The sequence below is a fragment of the Spermophilus citellus genome (genome assembly GCF_964194105.1).
Source record: "Spermophilus citellus genome assembly, chromosome: 9".
NCBI lineage: Eukaryota > Metazoa > Chordata > Mammalia > Rodentia > Sciuridae > Spermophilus > Spermophilus citellus.
Window position 1 is genome coordinate 73,504,551 of NC_138191.1, and position 15,635 is coordinate 73,520,185.

At 35.0% G+C, this 15,635-nt stretch overlaps 1 protein-coding gene across 4 annotated transcripts in view; it reads right to left on the reverse strand.

The window, feature by feature from the left end:
- Nucleotides 1-2,256: 2,256 nt before the first annotated feature.
- The window catches only part of IFI44L (interferon induced protein 44 like), a 33,362-nt gene continuing 19,983 nt past the window's right edge, over nt 2,257-15,635 (reverse strand). For 2 of the 4 annotated variants that reach the window (XM_081305362.1, XM_081305361.1), the window contains exons 5-9: nt 9,584-9,736; nt 7,407-7,578; nt 3,836-3,936; nt 3,350-3,524; nt 2,257-3,193 (exon numbers count right to left, since the gene is read on the reverse strand). In XM_081305362.1, coding sequence (XP_081161488.1) covers nt 3,180-3,193; nt 3,350-3,524; nt 3,836-3,936; nt 7,407-7,578; nt 9,584-9,736 — 615 coding nt within the window. In that variant the 3' untranslated portion in view covers nt 2,257-3,179. The remainder of the gene's footprint in view (nt 3,194-3,349; nt 3,525-3,835; nt 3,937-7,406; nt 7,579-9,583; nt 9,737-15,635) is intronic. The other 2 variants (XM_081305364.1, XM_081305363.1) reach the window with 1 other exon arrangement.

The window sequence follows — 15,635 nt, forward strand, 5'->3', positions numbered from 1 at the left end:
ACTTCTGATCTCTGCCCATTTCTGCAATCTCCTTTTGCAGTGTCATTCACATGATTTGTGTCCTGAATTCTGAAACAGCTTGTATTTGAATTGTGTTGAGGAAGGAAATAGGTTGAAGTTTACACCATAATAACAACCTTAATCCTATTTCTATGACATGGTTGGCCTCAGTGTCCTAAATTTTCTTCATCACCAGAGAAAAATCTTGCAATGGTTTGCAACTAATGAGATCTGTTTAATCTAAGACCCTCCATAAACTGGTCAGAGACTAATATATTAGGGATGAGCCTTGAAGGCTTTCAATTTCCCATGACTTTTAGGGCTACCGTGAGGACTTTGACCAGCCTTGCCATCTTATACTTTAGCATCAGATTGAGCTATATCTTAAAAGATGATTATTCATCAACTTATCTCTGAAGTATTGGAGCTCACTTGGGTCCCTCCATCAATTCTTTCATTATTATCTCATTGTGAGCCTGCCTTTTTCTATGAGGAAGTAACATGATAATCCTTAAAATTGTCCTTCTAAAAAAGATATCAGCTTAAGTATCATCCAGTACAACCCCTCTTGCTATTTTATTGAGGTAGAGGTTGGGCAAGTTTGCACAAAGAACTTCTATTAGAAACAATCACTTTCTAACACAACAACCTGGCCTATCCACCCAAATCTCACAGGCTCAGGCATTGATGCTTAAGCTGTTTCCACAGCTTTAGCTGTTTTAGGATGATATGCTACCTTGCACCATACTTATGTTTTATCTACTATGTCCCTTAGCACTATTTTTAGAAGGAGTTTAGTGACTTTGACTGAGCTATATACTTAGTTTAATGTTAAATTTTGTAAAATTTCAAAACTCCTGGGTAGCCTCTAAAATGTGGTCAGGTGATAAGTCCCATCATCCTTAAGAGTGGTAGAGAAAGATTAGAGGATCCACAAAATTAGGGAAAGTCCCCTCCCAGATAAAAGAGAAGGCGTGGGCTCTCTCTCGTCCAGCGAGGAGGTCCACGGAACAGGGTAGAGGAGAGTGTGGCTGTGGAGTCACTAATCAAGACCTCCGGAGACCAAGCAGGAAGCAGGTCTAATTTTATTGTGCAGTTACCATGTGTATATACTCAAGGCAGTAGCTAAGCAGATTACAGGCAGCCACCAATACAATTGCTGCTAACTGTCCTTGCAGCGACCAATTGAGGAGTGGGCCGTGGAACAAGCACAAGAACTGCAACACATGGCCTAACATCCAGGGCTGTGCCTTCAGGGTAAGCAGCCTGCTGCTCACATCATGCCAAGCACGAGGTGAATGACCTGCCACTCAGATGCCCTTAACGTATGTCATGTATGCAGTACTCCATGCACTTGTCCCCACAAGAGAAGTTTCTCCCTACTTAAAGCCCTCTCTCTCACCAAACTTTTCCATCTTAAATTCTAAATGGACATTTAATTCCACTGCATGCTTATATACCTAAAACATTATAGAGCATCATTTTGCTACTATTTTCCTCTTTAGCACAAAAAGGAAACTTAAAGTCTGTACATTCATGTTCCCAGATACTGTGGTTCACAAGTTCAGTGCCTCAATGTTTCTTCCTCTTCACCTCTCTAGTACTTCCTGCTCTTCCTTTTCAGGATCCCTCTCTCTTACATAAAATTGCTCCACAGCTACCCTTAATACAGAATAAAGAAGCCCCACCTTCTGTCCAGATGTTTTCCTGGACTGCCTCATTCACATTGTGGAACAATGGTTAATCTTCCAACACCTTCAGTCTCTCCCAAACCACAAGGGCTGTGGCTTGTTTTGTTCCTCTGGATCATCAGGAGACAAATGTGCCTTGCATTTTATATTTATTCTTACTACATACACATAATAAATCTTCAGGTTGCCCTCTGCTTTTGTTCTCAAACCTTACTTCTTGCTCTAACTCTCAATTTCTATGACCATCCTGTTTCTAGACCTTGTTTAAAGACCCCATCTCTTCCTTTGGATTATGGCTCCCAAACATTTACTTGAGCCCAGCTTCACCTGCAGCTGTATTTTAAGAACATTCGTTTTCCCTTGCCTAGATCTAAGAAATTCTGATACTCTTAATACCTAGAAATAACCAGAAGAGACTAATTTTGATTAAATGTAAATTAGATTGTTAGAATATAAGTAACCATTGAAGCAAAACATTTTTGAGAAATTGGAAGAAGAGAATTATGAAGCCTTTACAGGTAAAAAAATAACTGAAAACTATTTTGGGGACTTGTTTTTTTTTATTGATAGTCTTTACTGATAGTTCTAATTTTGACAGCTACCAAGAGGACTTCAGAATCATCTGGTCACTTACATAAGACAACCTTCTTATTAACTTACAATGGTAACCTTATTTGATCATTCCACTTTGGATACATGACTAGGATAGTTTGTAATTCAAATGAAATCAGGCACAGTTATCATTTGAGGAAGAAACTTTATTTTTTCACAGAAATAAAACACTAACTTGTTAAGAAATACAGGCTCTTTTTAATTTACATTAAATTATTTAGAGATTCATATTTTCATCCAGAGACAAGTAAAATACTTTTCCTCTGATATTTCCATTTGTTCTCTTCAGCCTTTCATTCTCTTTGCCTTTCCTTCTATATGGAGAAATATTTAAAGTAAATGTTACACTGGAAAGGGTAGGAGAGAAGAGTTATCACGGGTATGCTTGTGTATTATCAGGTACTATGCTAAGCTCTGTGAATACAAAGAGACAAAACCCAAACCCTGTTTCTCAAAGAACTCACAATATATATAGAAAAGCAGATATATATCTAATCACTTTATAATCAGTATTCAATGTGATCAGAACTCATATAGTTACATAAAGTGCTATAGATGAATAAGTAAGGATTTTGCCTGAGAAGAGTGAGAAAAGTGTCACAGATACTAAATTGTAAATGGTTCAGAAACATGGAGAGTAGTTTGTGGCAGGACATATCTTGGGCCACCACTTCTCAAGGATTGACCTTTGGGTTGGTCTGAGGAGTGACTGATCCTATCAGCCATCAGTTAGATGTTGTCTAGGGCAGAAGGCAAATCAGAAGCAACAGCAGATGCTGAAGAAGGCCATGAACAGATGGACTGGGGCATCCCAGTCTAGATTTGTGCCAAGAGTCAGAATCCAGGCAGCTAATTTCACTGGGAGAATTTAAACAATTATGAACTTTCATCTGAAAAGAAAACAAAGGAACAGAAATGAAGCATCTCTTCAAACACAACTGTCAGGACTAGTCAGACAGGCCCCATCCACGCAATTGAAGTATAACTTAAGGTTTTTTCAAAAAACACCAGTGCCTTACAAGAGGAACAGAAAGAGCTCAGCTTACCAGTTTCCTCAAGAGGCAAGTCCTCCAAGAAGTCGTCTGCAGCCCGCAGCATCTGCCTCAGTGCAGAGAGGATCAGAACATCCTTCATAGGGTCCAGCTCCCGCTCTGAAGCATAATTTCTAACCATCAAGATATTAGAAAGAGGAATGCCTAGCATTTGGTTGATTAACATTACCTGTGGAAAAACATATTTAAAAAGCATGTCATATTTGAAATTTGACTGGATTTTAAATAATATCCAAGAAACTGAAAAAGCCATAGCTTGATAAATTCTCTTCAGAATGTAATTATAATTCAGAAAATTATTGTTTTAAAAAAGTATAAACTTGAATAAGCCAAGCAATTGATTCCAATCCTTTGCCTTTGGATATGTTGTGTGAACACATACACACACACACAAACACACACATGCACACACACACACACACACAGAGTGTGATTCTGATACTATTACTATAATATCCAATTACAAACAGCATTCTTCACCTGGTTCCAAGAAGTCATCCTTTTTGTCATGTTTAGAAAGTTCTCTTGAAGAACTTCATCACAATCATTCACTTTAGTAAGTAAGGCTACATGTGCTACACCTGTATCAAACAGATAAATCTGTTATTTTATATCACAGACAGCAATATGTCAAACAGGTAATTAAACTGTGTGAAAGCCACTCTATGTAAGGTAATTTTAAGAAATGGAGAATGAAATATTCCTAGTAAATCTCACTATGGAATCTGAATTTCTTCTCAAGGATAAATGCTTTTTCTTCCAACATGAAAGATCCACCTTTTTTTTAAAAATTTCTTACATACATGACAATAGTGGAGTGCATTACATTCATAATTATCCATTCACAGCACAATTTTTCTTAACTCTGTATATAGAGTATGTTCCTTTTAAATACAACTACATTTGCAATAATTGCAAAAATCTACTCTCCCATTCAAACTGTGTTCTAAAGTTGTCACAGGAGTAATAGTGCTTGCTGTACTCGGAGAACTAAAAAACAAACAAACAAACAAATAAAAAAAGAGAGAGAGAGACAGAAAGTGAGGAACACTGTGAGCATATACCAAAGCAAATACCTTGATATCACAGCTCCAGTAAGAACCCACTACATTCTGCCTCAAACCAGAGACTGGAGAAATAATTCATACTTGGCTTCTAAACTTACCAAAGTTCTATTTTGCTAGCAACTGCTTCCAAGGAAAAAAGAATAAAATTAAGGTTTCCCAATATCAATCAAATCTCAGGATGTCCTAAGACTCCTTTACCAGAGCTTTTAGAAATCTTGTATTTCTAATTCCTATTACTTAAATGACTGTTTTCACTTTAGTCTCTTTACGTAAGTCCCAGGTAAATAACTAGCAAAGTTAGCAAATTCTTTCCATTAAATGCAGCCAAAAAATTCTGGGCATTATACATAAATCAACAACAGAAACTGAAAGGTGGAGAGAAGACACAACGGCTAGAAAGGTTGGGAACAAAGAAACATTCCAGAGGTGGCTTCTTCCGTAGGTTTTCTTTTCAACACATACGTCCCAAATTCCCTGCTGGAGAAACCCACAATCAGGAAAGGTCAACTAGAACTGGAAAAAAGAAAAGAAAAAAAAAAAGAATCTGGTCTCTCTAGCCAAAGCTTTAAAAAAGGGCAACCTAGCAAGATGAGTACTTTCTTACAATGGCCACACTACTCCAGCTAAGTACTACAGAAATAACTTCAGCCCTACCCCATGCAACCACCTTAGTGATCTCAACAGAGGCTACTGGGGATTTTGGACATCCACCACACTAGCAATAATGAGTCATCCTCCTCTCTTTCTCTGGAAGTGTTGGGGGAGGCCAAGTGACAAGCTTCTGTGATGAAGGTCATATAAGAAGAAGTAACAAAGTGCCCTGCCTCCCAAAGGCCTCATGGGTTTTCCCCACTTCACTGGTGTTAAGAGGGTCTGCTAAAACACAAGGTCTAAATAAGATCCAGAGCCCTGTAACATAATTTCTGAAGTATCCAAGATATAATTAAGAATTATTTCTCACATCATAAACCAGGAAAATTTCCACTTGAATGAGAAAAACTAATCAGAAGATCCTGATACCTAATCAGATGAAAAATATTTTTGAATTATTTGGCTAGAACGTTAAAGCACAATTATAGACACACTTAACAATCAAATAGGAATGCACTTGAAACAAGTGAAAAATAGAAAGTCTTAACAAAGAAATAAAATATATGGAAAAGAACACAATGAAAATTATAGACATAAAATAATATATAACCCAAAATGAGAAAACGCACTGGATATGGTCAAAAGCAGACTAGAGAATACAAAAAATCAGAGGCTATAAAGATATATTGATAGAAGTTACCCACTCTAAAAAATAGCCAATAGAAACAAATAAATAAATACACAGTAGGATTATGAAAAAGGATCTAGAATTCATGTTTTCAGAGTCCCCGAAGAAGAGAGATGGCACAGCTAAAAATAATGATAATGGAAAGAAAAATTGGCTGGGAGAAATTATTTGCAAACCATATATCTGACAGTGGACTCATATCTAGAACTTAGAGATCTCTTCAAACTCAACAGTAAGAAAAACAAAAACAAAACTCAATAAATAGTTCAACCTAAAAATAAGTAAAAGCTATGAAAAGATACTTTACTTAAGAAGAAATACAAAAGAAATAAGCACATAAAAAGGCATTTGATGTCACTAGACAAATTATAATGAGATATTACTATATACCTATTAAAAGAGTTAACATTGTTTTAAAATTAGAAATAATATAAAATATTAGAAAAATGCAAATAATACTATTACAATACTATTGGGAATATATATTGGTACAGTTTTACCTGAGAGTAACTTGGTAAATTTTTAAAAATCTAAATATACACTTACTATATTTTACTCAGCAATAATACCCTCAGGGATCCATGCCAGATAAATGAAAATATGTATCTACAAAAAAACATGTATGCTAATATTTATAGAACTTATATTTGCAAAAACTAAAACTGGAAGCCTTCAAAATATCTTTTGATAGATAAGGGTTAAATAACTGTGGTATATCTATACAATGAAATATTAGTCAACAATAAAAAGAGTGAACAATAAATGCATGCAACACCTTGGATGGACTTCAAAGAATATTAAGCCTAGTCAAAAAGGCTGACAGAATATATGATTTCTGGGGGCTGGGGATGTGGCTCAAGCGGTAGCGCGCTCGTCTGGCATGCATGCGGCCCGGGTTCGATCCTCAGCACCACATACAAAGATGTTGTGTTTGCCAATAACTAAAAAATAAATATTAAAAAAAAATTTTTTAAAAAAAGAATATATGATTTCATTTACACAACAGTCTCAAATTGCAAAAGATAGTAGTGGTTGTTAATAGTTAAGCATGGTGAAGAAATAGATAGTATCATGAGGGAAATGTTTGTTTGTTTTGGTTATCAGGGATTGAACCCAGATGTTCTTAACCACTGAGCCACATCCCCCTTCCATTTTTTATTTAGAGACAGGGTCTTATTAAGTTATTTAGGGCTTCACTAAGTTGCTGGGGCTGGCTTTGTACTCACAATCCCCCTGCCTCAGCCTCCCAAACACTTGGATTACATGCATACCCATGGTACCCAGCTGAGGGAAGTCTTCATTGTGATGGAATAATTCTGTATTCTGATTGTAGTGACAATTACATGAATCTACATGTGATAAAATAACATAGAACCATGCATGTACATTGTAACAATGTCAGTTTCCTGTTTTAGATCTTCCATATCTATAATCACATAGCCTGGGAAGGTGACCCCCAATTAAGCCACAGGAAAATAACATCAGAAACAACTATAGCCAATGTAGTCTTTAAGTTCTTAAAATTTATATATTTAAGGCTTTCCTTAGGTCAAGCCTTTGAATGAGTTCTATGTACTATTGCCACCAAACCCAGGGCTCAGGAAATTGGGGAAAGGGTGCATGGAGCCTCTCTGTACTCTCTTTGCAACTTTCTGGACATATAAGTTATTCCAAAATGAAAAATTTTTGATATGATGAGACTCACCACATTTTAATACTTCTTCATGAATTTGTTTGAGCTTTGCTACCATTTCAGAGGAGAGACTCTTAATAGAGTTGATGTCTAAGACATAAGCCACACAGTGAATCTGGTCCTTCAGTGACGGAGAGGTGATAAAAGTAGGATGCTTGGGTGTGATTGGATTAAAGGGATTAAACTGTTATAGAAACATAAAATAACATTCAAAATTCAGCCTCCATCATTAAAAATCACCACCACTAACCTACAACCTGAAACTATCCCTCTGCTGCCCCAGCTACTCCTTCCCCACATCAATCATACCTCTTTCATTCCTCCTTTCCACTATGAACAAAATGTCATTATAATATCTTTCTTATAGAAAAAGACCTTCATTCCTTTGTTAAAAATGATTATTAGGGCTGGGGATGTGGCTCAAGCGGTAGCGCGCTCGCGTGGCATGCATGCGGCCCGGGTTCGATCCTCAGCACCACATACAAACAAAGATGTTGTGTCCGCCAAATACTAAAAAATAAATATTAAAATTCTCTTTCTCTCTCTCTTTCTCTCTCTCTCTTTAAAAAAAATATTTTAAAACTTAATGATTCTATGACTTTAAAAATAAATGATTATTATACACTGTATATATCAAAGTTAAGAATGCTTTAGAAAAAGCTAACTTAAAATTCTAGCCTCCAGAAATAAATGATATTAAAATTTGTTTTATACCATTTAAGACTCCTCTTTAAATATTTTACATGCTGAAATGGACTAAAGGATACAGATAAAAAGAGAGAAAATATATACCAAAAATGTCATTTTAACTAAAATGGTATAATTTCTTTGAATTTTGCAGAGGGAAAATAAACTGAAGTGAAACAAAAGAAATGTCAACTTTCAAATTAATGACTCCTTAACACAAGACAGTAATCTTTCTAATATTAAGAAAAAGCATTAAAAATCACAGAAGTTTGGAAATGTGTCGGGTGTTGACTGTATTTCAATACTAGGCTGAACTGATTGATTCACTGCTACACAAATTTAGTTAGCATGCTCATGCTTTCTCTCGTCTCCCTGCTCTGTTCTCTTCCCTGAATCTTTAAATCTTCTTTTCCCTGACCAGATTGAGAGCTCACTGAGAAAATGAATTGTGTTTATTTAACTATGCTTTTTTCAGTAGCTGTCTTCATGTCTGGTAAAAAAAAAAAAAAAAAAAAAAAAAACAGAGTTTTAATAAGTAATTTTTTTATACGAGAGAGTGAGAGAGGAGAGAGAGAGAGGAGAGAGAGAGAGAGAGAGAGAGAGAGAGAATTTTTAATATTTATTTTTTAGTTCTCGGCGGACACAACATCTTTGTTGGTATATGGTGCTAAGGATCGAACCCGGGCCTCCCAGGCGAGCGCGCTACCGCTTGAGCCACATCCCCAGCCCCTTAATAAGTAATTTTTGAATGTCTAAATAAGAAGATAAAAGTTCCCGGTCAAGCACAACTGAGAGTCAATGGAGGTCACTGTTTAGAAACTATCATACCCAATACCAAAAGGAAATACAATAAAGGTTAACTTTTTGAGTGTTTGCAGTGTATAAGCTCACCTAATATTATCAGCCACCCTTTGAAGTGGACACTATTTCATACATTTAAAATGAAGACATGGAGAGACAAGTATGTTAACTTGTTTGTAGGAGCATATCTAATTAGCAGCAGAGCCAACCTTTGTATTTCTAGTATTTCTTTTTCTGTGCCTTTCACTTAGCATAATATCTTCTAGGTCTACCCACGTTGTCACAAATGACCTTTGTATATAGGCTTGTACTAGTAAATTCTAAGCACTTATGGTATAGTATTTCAAAATAATGTGGTTAATTGTTCAATATATTGCATAGATGATCAAAAAAAGAATACGAAATTAAACTACAACTTTACTGTTGATTCACATAATTATAAAGAGTGATATAAACAATATCCCCATGACCTTTTCCTTGAATCGAGAGGAGAAGATTCTTGCCTTTCGGCTTTATTTCTCAATGGTATAGACAAGAACAGCAGTGACCCTGCTTTTCTTACATGTGCACTAACTCATCTAAAGTGGTCAATTGATATTGGAGTCACATTGTGACAGTTGAAATTGTCTTGTGGGGTAAAAGTTCAATGACTAGTAGTAATGAAAATGGTTTGAAATGGCTTATAATTGAAGAAATCTTACGTGGTATCTGTCAGGAACACAGCCTTTTAAGATGTAGGGTATGTCATCCATGCACAGTCCTTCATCATCTGTGTCATCCAACCCCATGGAATCACACAACATAAATGGAAGATATTGTCCATCTTTTCCATCTTTAACAGGATATATCCTATACTGTAAAGGAGTTACATTAACTTTCATTTTTTAACTAATATTCAAGACAGAACAAGAGAAAGAACAGATAGTGTTGAGTGTTGTAACACAGCGGTCTTCAAATATTTTAGTCTCAGGACCCTTTCAAAGTCTTCAAAAAATATTAAGTATCTCCAATATGAGGTTCTATCTATAGATAATGGACATACTATGAATTAAAGTTTTAAAAAGTTAAGGTTTCTTTTTAAAAAAATAGATAAAATTATAAGTATTTATCCTGTACAACATAATGTTTTGAAGTATATATACATTGTGGAATGACTAAATTGACATATACATAGCCTCATATCATTATTTTTGTAATGAGAAATTTTACATCCCCTCTCTTAGCATTTTTAAGAATAAAATGTTATTGACTGTAGTCACCATGCTATACAACAGATCTCTTGAACTTATTTTTCCTAACTTAAACCTTATATCCTTTGGCCAACACACACATCCCTCAAACCTGTCAAACCAACCTGGCCCCTGGGAACCAACATTCTACTATCTACTTCCATGAAATCAACGTTTTTAGATTCCATATCTGAGATAATATAGTATTTCTTTTTCCGTGCCTGTCTTTCACTTAGCATAATGTCTTCTAGGTTTATCCACGTTATCACAAATGACAGATTTTTCTCCTTTTTGATCCCTGAACAATATTCCATCACGTACGTGTACTATATTTTATTTCTGCATTCATCCACTGCTGTACACTTAAATTGATTCCACATCTTACCTGTTGTGAATAATGCTGTAATAAATAAGGGAATACAGATGTCTCTTTAAGATATCGATTTCATTTCTTTTGACTGTACACACAGTAGTGGATTTGCTGGTCATATCATAGTCCAATTTTTAGTTTTTTTGTTTGTTTTTTTTAGGAAAACTCCACACTGTTATCAATAATGTCTGAACATTCCCACCAGCAAAGCACAAGTATTACTTTTTCTCATTTTTACCAACACTTGCTATTTTTTGTCTTTTATGATAGTAAGCATTCCAATATAGGTGAGGTAGTATCTCATTCTGGTTTTAATTTGTGTTTCCTTGATAATTAGTGATGCCAAGTACTTCTTCATGTATCTGAGAATCATCTGTGTTTTCTTTATTAAGAAATACTGATTAAGGTCCCTTGCCCATTTTGTAAATCAGTGTTTTCTTGCCTTTGAGTTATTTGAGTTTCTTGGATAATTTGTATATTAACTCCTTTTCAGAAGTATAATTGGAAAATAGTTCTCTCATTCTGTAGATCATGTCTTCAGTCTGTTGACTGTTGCCTTTGCTGTACAGAAGCTTTTTGGTCTGATGCAATTCCATTTGTCTATTTTTTTTATGTTGTCTGTGTTTTCGGTGTCACATCCAAAAAAAAAAATGGCTATCCAAACCAATATCATGAAAGTTTCTCCCCAGGTTTTATTCTGATAGTTTCATAGTTTGAGATAAAACATTTAAATCTTTAACCCAGTTAAAGTTCGATTTTTTTATATGGTGTGTGAAAATGGTCAAACTTCAATTTTTTGCCTTGTTCATACAGTTTTTCTAATATGAATTATTGAAGAGACTGTCCTTTTTCTATTGTGTGCTTATGACACCTCTCTTGAAAATCACTGTATATTTCTATGTAGATTTATTACTGGGCTCTCTATTCTGTTCCATTGGTCTATGTATTGGTTTTTATGCCAGTACCATGTTGTTTGATTCACTATAAATCTGTATTGCATTTTTAAGTTAGGTAGTATGAGGCCTCTAGTTTTATTGTTTTCTCAAGATTGTTTGGCTACTTCAGATCTTTCATGATTCCATGTGTATTTTAGATTTCTTAAATTTCTGTGAAGAATAAATGTGTCTAGGTTTATGTAACAAGGACTGCATTGAATCTGCATGTCATTTTGGGTAGTGTGGTATTTTAACAATATTAACTTTCCAATCATAAACACTGGTTATCTTTCAATCTATTTGTCTTAACTTGTTTCATCACTTTTATAGTTTTCAGTTTAGAGATCTTTCACCTCCTTGGTTATATTTATTCCTACATTATTTTTAATAACTGTTGGTTAGAATTGTTTTTTCTGGATTGTTTTTTCAGATAATTCACTGTTAGTATGAAGAAATACAACTTATTTTTGCTTCTTGATTTTGTATCCTGAATTTGTACTAAAATTCATTCATTAGTTCTAACAAGCAGTTCGGTAGTTTTAGCAGATTTTCTATATATAAAATTATGTTTGTTTACAGGAATATTTAACAACTTACAAATTTGGATGCTTTTCATTTATCTCAATTCTTCTCTAGTTGGGAATTTTAGTACTATTAATAAAGAAGTAGATTAAGTAAGCATCCTTACATTGTTCTAGATCTTAGAGGAAAAACTTTCAACTATCCCTCTTAAGTATGACATTAGCTGAGAGTTTGTCATCTATGGCCTTTATTGTGTTCAGGTACAATCCTTCTATACCTAAATTACTCAGTTTTTATCAGAAGGGAATGTTGCATTTTTGTCAGAAGCTTTTTCTGCATCTATTGAAATGATCATTGGTTTTTATCCTTCATTCTGTGATGTGTCTCATTATTTTATATATTATATATATATTGAAGTATCCTTGCATCCTTGGGATAAAGCCCACTTGATCATGGTGAATTATGGGAATGATTTGGATATATTCATCTAAAGTTATCTTTTCTTCTATTCTTTGTAGTTTGGTTTGTTTATTTTGGGGCTTGTTTGGATTTTGTTTTGTTTTATCTGGCTTTAGTATTGAAAGGGTAAAGTTTTTAAACTACAAAGCCTAAGTTAAAATGTAAAGGATAAGATTAAGATTTGTTTCAAGTTCTGTGAAGTTTTTAAAGTTCTGTTAAGTTGCAATTTCCTGAAGTGAAATTAAGTTCTGTTTTCCTGGAACCTGCAATTCATGTAGAAGCTAAAAACAACCCCCTCCCAGAAACCATGCAGTCCAGCACGGACACACTTCAGGGCCCAGACCAAACAGTTTGTGTACCCCGCTGTAGGAATGACCAATCACCCCCGCCCGACCTGTTCCCGCCAATGAATGTGCTAATCATGTCTCAGAGTTGTTGTTCAGTTCTCCCGGGCCTCATGCTGATTTGTTCTGACTATGCAAAGCCCCCGCCCTCCTCAAAAAGTGTACTTAAGCACTGCTTAACCTCGGCTCTGGGCTCTGGGCTGCTCTCCCTTCTTGAGTGAGCCTGGAGCCTCAGCGCGCTGAATTGGATCCTCAATAAATCCCCTTCTGCAATTGCATGAGTCAGTCTCTTGGTGGTCTCTTCCTCCGACTTTTCGCCGGACCCTTACATTATGAGGGTACGGCTGACTTCATAAAATAAGTTTTGAAGTACCCTTTAAAATTGTTGGAAGCATTTGAGAAGAATTGGTATTAGTCTTCTCTAAATGTTTAGTAAAGTTTGGCAGTGATCCAGCTATACCATCCTCTAGGTATTTACCCTGAAGATTTAAAGTCATCTTACTACAGTGATAACATGTTTATAGCAGTACGATTCACAACAGCCAAATGATAAACTGCTTTGGTGTCCATCAACAGATAAATGGATAAAGAAAATGTTATATATACATACATACATACACACACAATGGAGTTTTATTCAGTCACAAAGAAAAATAAAATTATGGCATCTGCAGGAAAATGGATGAAGCCAAAGAACATCATGTTGTGTGCATGTACAAATATGCAATAACATATCTCATCAATATGTACAACTATAATGCACCAATTAAAAATTGTGGAGAAAAAAGAATTCAGCATTGAAGCCATCAGGTCCTTAGCTGCTCTTTGAAGACATTGTGGACTGAATTTTCCTTACTTGTATTGCATCTATTCCGATTTTCTACTTCTAAATTATTCAATATTAGAAGGTTATATCAATGAATTTGTGTTTCTTCTATGTTATCTATTTTGTTGACATGTATTTTTCATAATAATTTCTTAGGATTCTTTGTATTTCTGTTGTGTTGCTGTACCATAAAGTTAAATTTCAAGCCCTATGTCTTAGTTTTGTGGTTACCATGTGGCTTACAAAAAAAATCTTAAGACTTTTTTTATATTATTATATAACAAGTTTTTGTTTGTTTGTTTGTTTGTTGTTTTGATACTGGGTATCATACCCCGGGGCTCATTACCTCCAAGTTTCCTTTTTATGTTTTATTTTTATTTTGAGACCCCGGGTCTCACAAAGTTGCTAAGACTGACCTTGAAATTGCACTCTTCCTGCCTCAGCCTCCTAAGTCACTAAGATAACATAACATGCACTACCATGCCCAGCTATAACAAGTTACTTTTAAATTGATGACAATTTAACTATCATAGTCAAAAAAGTAAAAATAAAAATAAATCCTCCTCATTTTTACTCCTCTATGTTTCCACCACATCTTTTTATAATACACTTCCCTTAACAAATCATTATACCTATTATTTGTAACAGTTTTGTCTCTTAACTTTTAGACTAAAGTGATTTACAAACCATTAAACTATTAGAGTGTTCTAAATTTGACTTTACCTCCTTTTACCAGTGAGTCCTCTAGTGTTGCCTGTTTGAATTGCTCATTAGTGTGCTTCTCTTTTAACTTCAGTAATTCCCATTAGCATTTCTTCTATGGTAATGAACTACTTCCTCTTTTATTTCCCTGAGAAAGCCTTTATCTTCTCTTCATTTCTGAAGGACAACATTCCTCATTCCTTGGTACAATATTTGTGGAGAAAGTGTCCTTGTGTCAGCCCTTAGAATACATTATCTCACTCTCTCTTCACCTGTAGGGTTTCTGCTGAGACGTCTTCTGCTAGTTGATTTGAAACTCCTTTATGTGTCATTTGCTTTTCTGTTACTGATTTCAGAATCTTCTTTGTATTTGAATTTTGACAGGTTGCTTATGATGTCACAGGGTAGTCTTATTTGAATTAAATCTAACTACAGATCTTTGACCTCCCTTAACTGGATAGTTATATCTTACTTCGTCACAGGGTAGTCTTATTTGAATTAAATCTAACTACAGATCTTTGACCTCCCTTAACTGGATAGTTATATCTTACTTCGGCTATGGAAAGGTTCATGAAACTATTTCTTTAAATAATTTTATATCTCTTTATATTTATCTTTCCCATCTCTAAAGATTCAAAATTTCTTCCTTTGAAGCCACCCCATAAGTCCCATAAGCTTCTTTATTCCTTCCCATTTTTTTTCTTTTCTGAGAGTTTAAACAACCTATCAAGTCCACAGATATTGTGTTTGATCTATTCTGCTATTGATACTGTCCACTGAATTTTTAAAATTTTTTCAATGTATTTTTTCAGCTTCATAAATTGTTTGATTTTTTAAAAATTTCCAATTTCTATCTAATTCCTCATTCTGGTCACATTGTTCTTCTCATTTTGTTTTCTTGAAGTTTGCTGAGATTCCTTAGGACTGATATTTTAAATTATTTGTTCAGTAGGACATACTTTCTACTTATTTAGAGTCAGTCTCTCACCCTAATAGGGTGGTTAAAATAAAAGTGATTTAATATTTTTGGTGATAAACTATTTCCCTGATTGTTCTTGATCCTTCTGGCTGTGTCTTAATATCTGGTCATTTGAAGACATATGCCCTTATACCAATATTCACAGGCTGACTTTGTCTAAGAAAGCCTTTCAATAGTCAGCACATCCAGACTTTCTTGGCAGGCCATGGGACATGGTTCCAAAACCTGGACACTGCATCCAATGTGGTGCTACAACATGACAGAAGCCTGAAACTCAGTGTGGCCATAGTGATGATATGGTGAGCTTAAATCCTGGAGCTGCAGAAGCTTCTGCACTGCTAAAGCCTGTCCAGAATCCATGATCCCCAACAGTGGTATAGGCCAGAG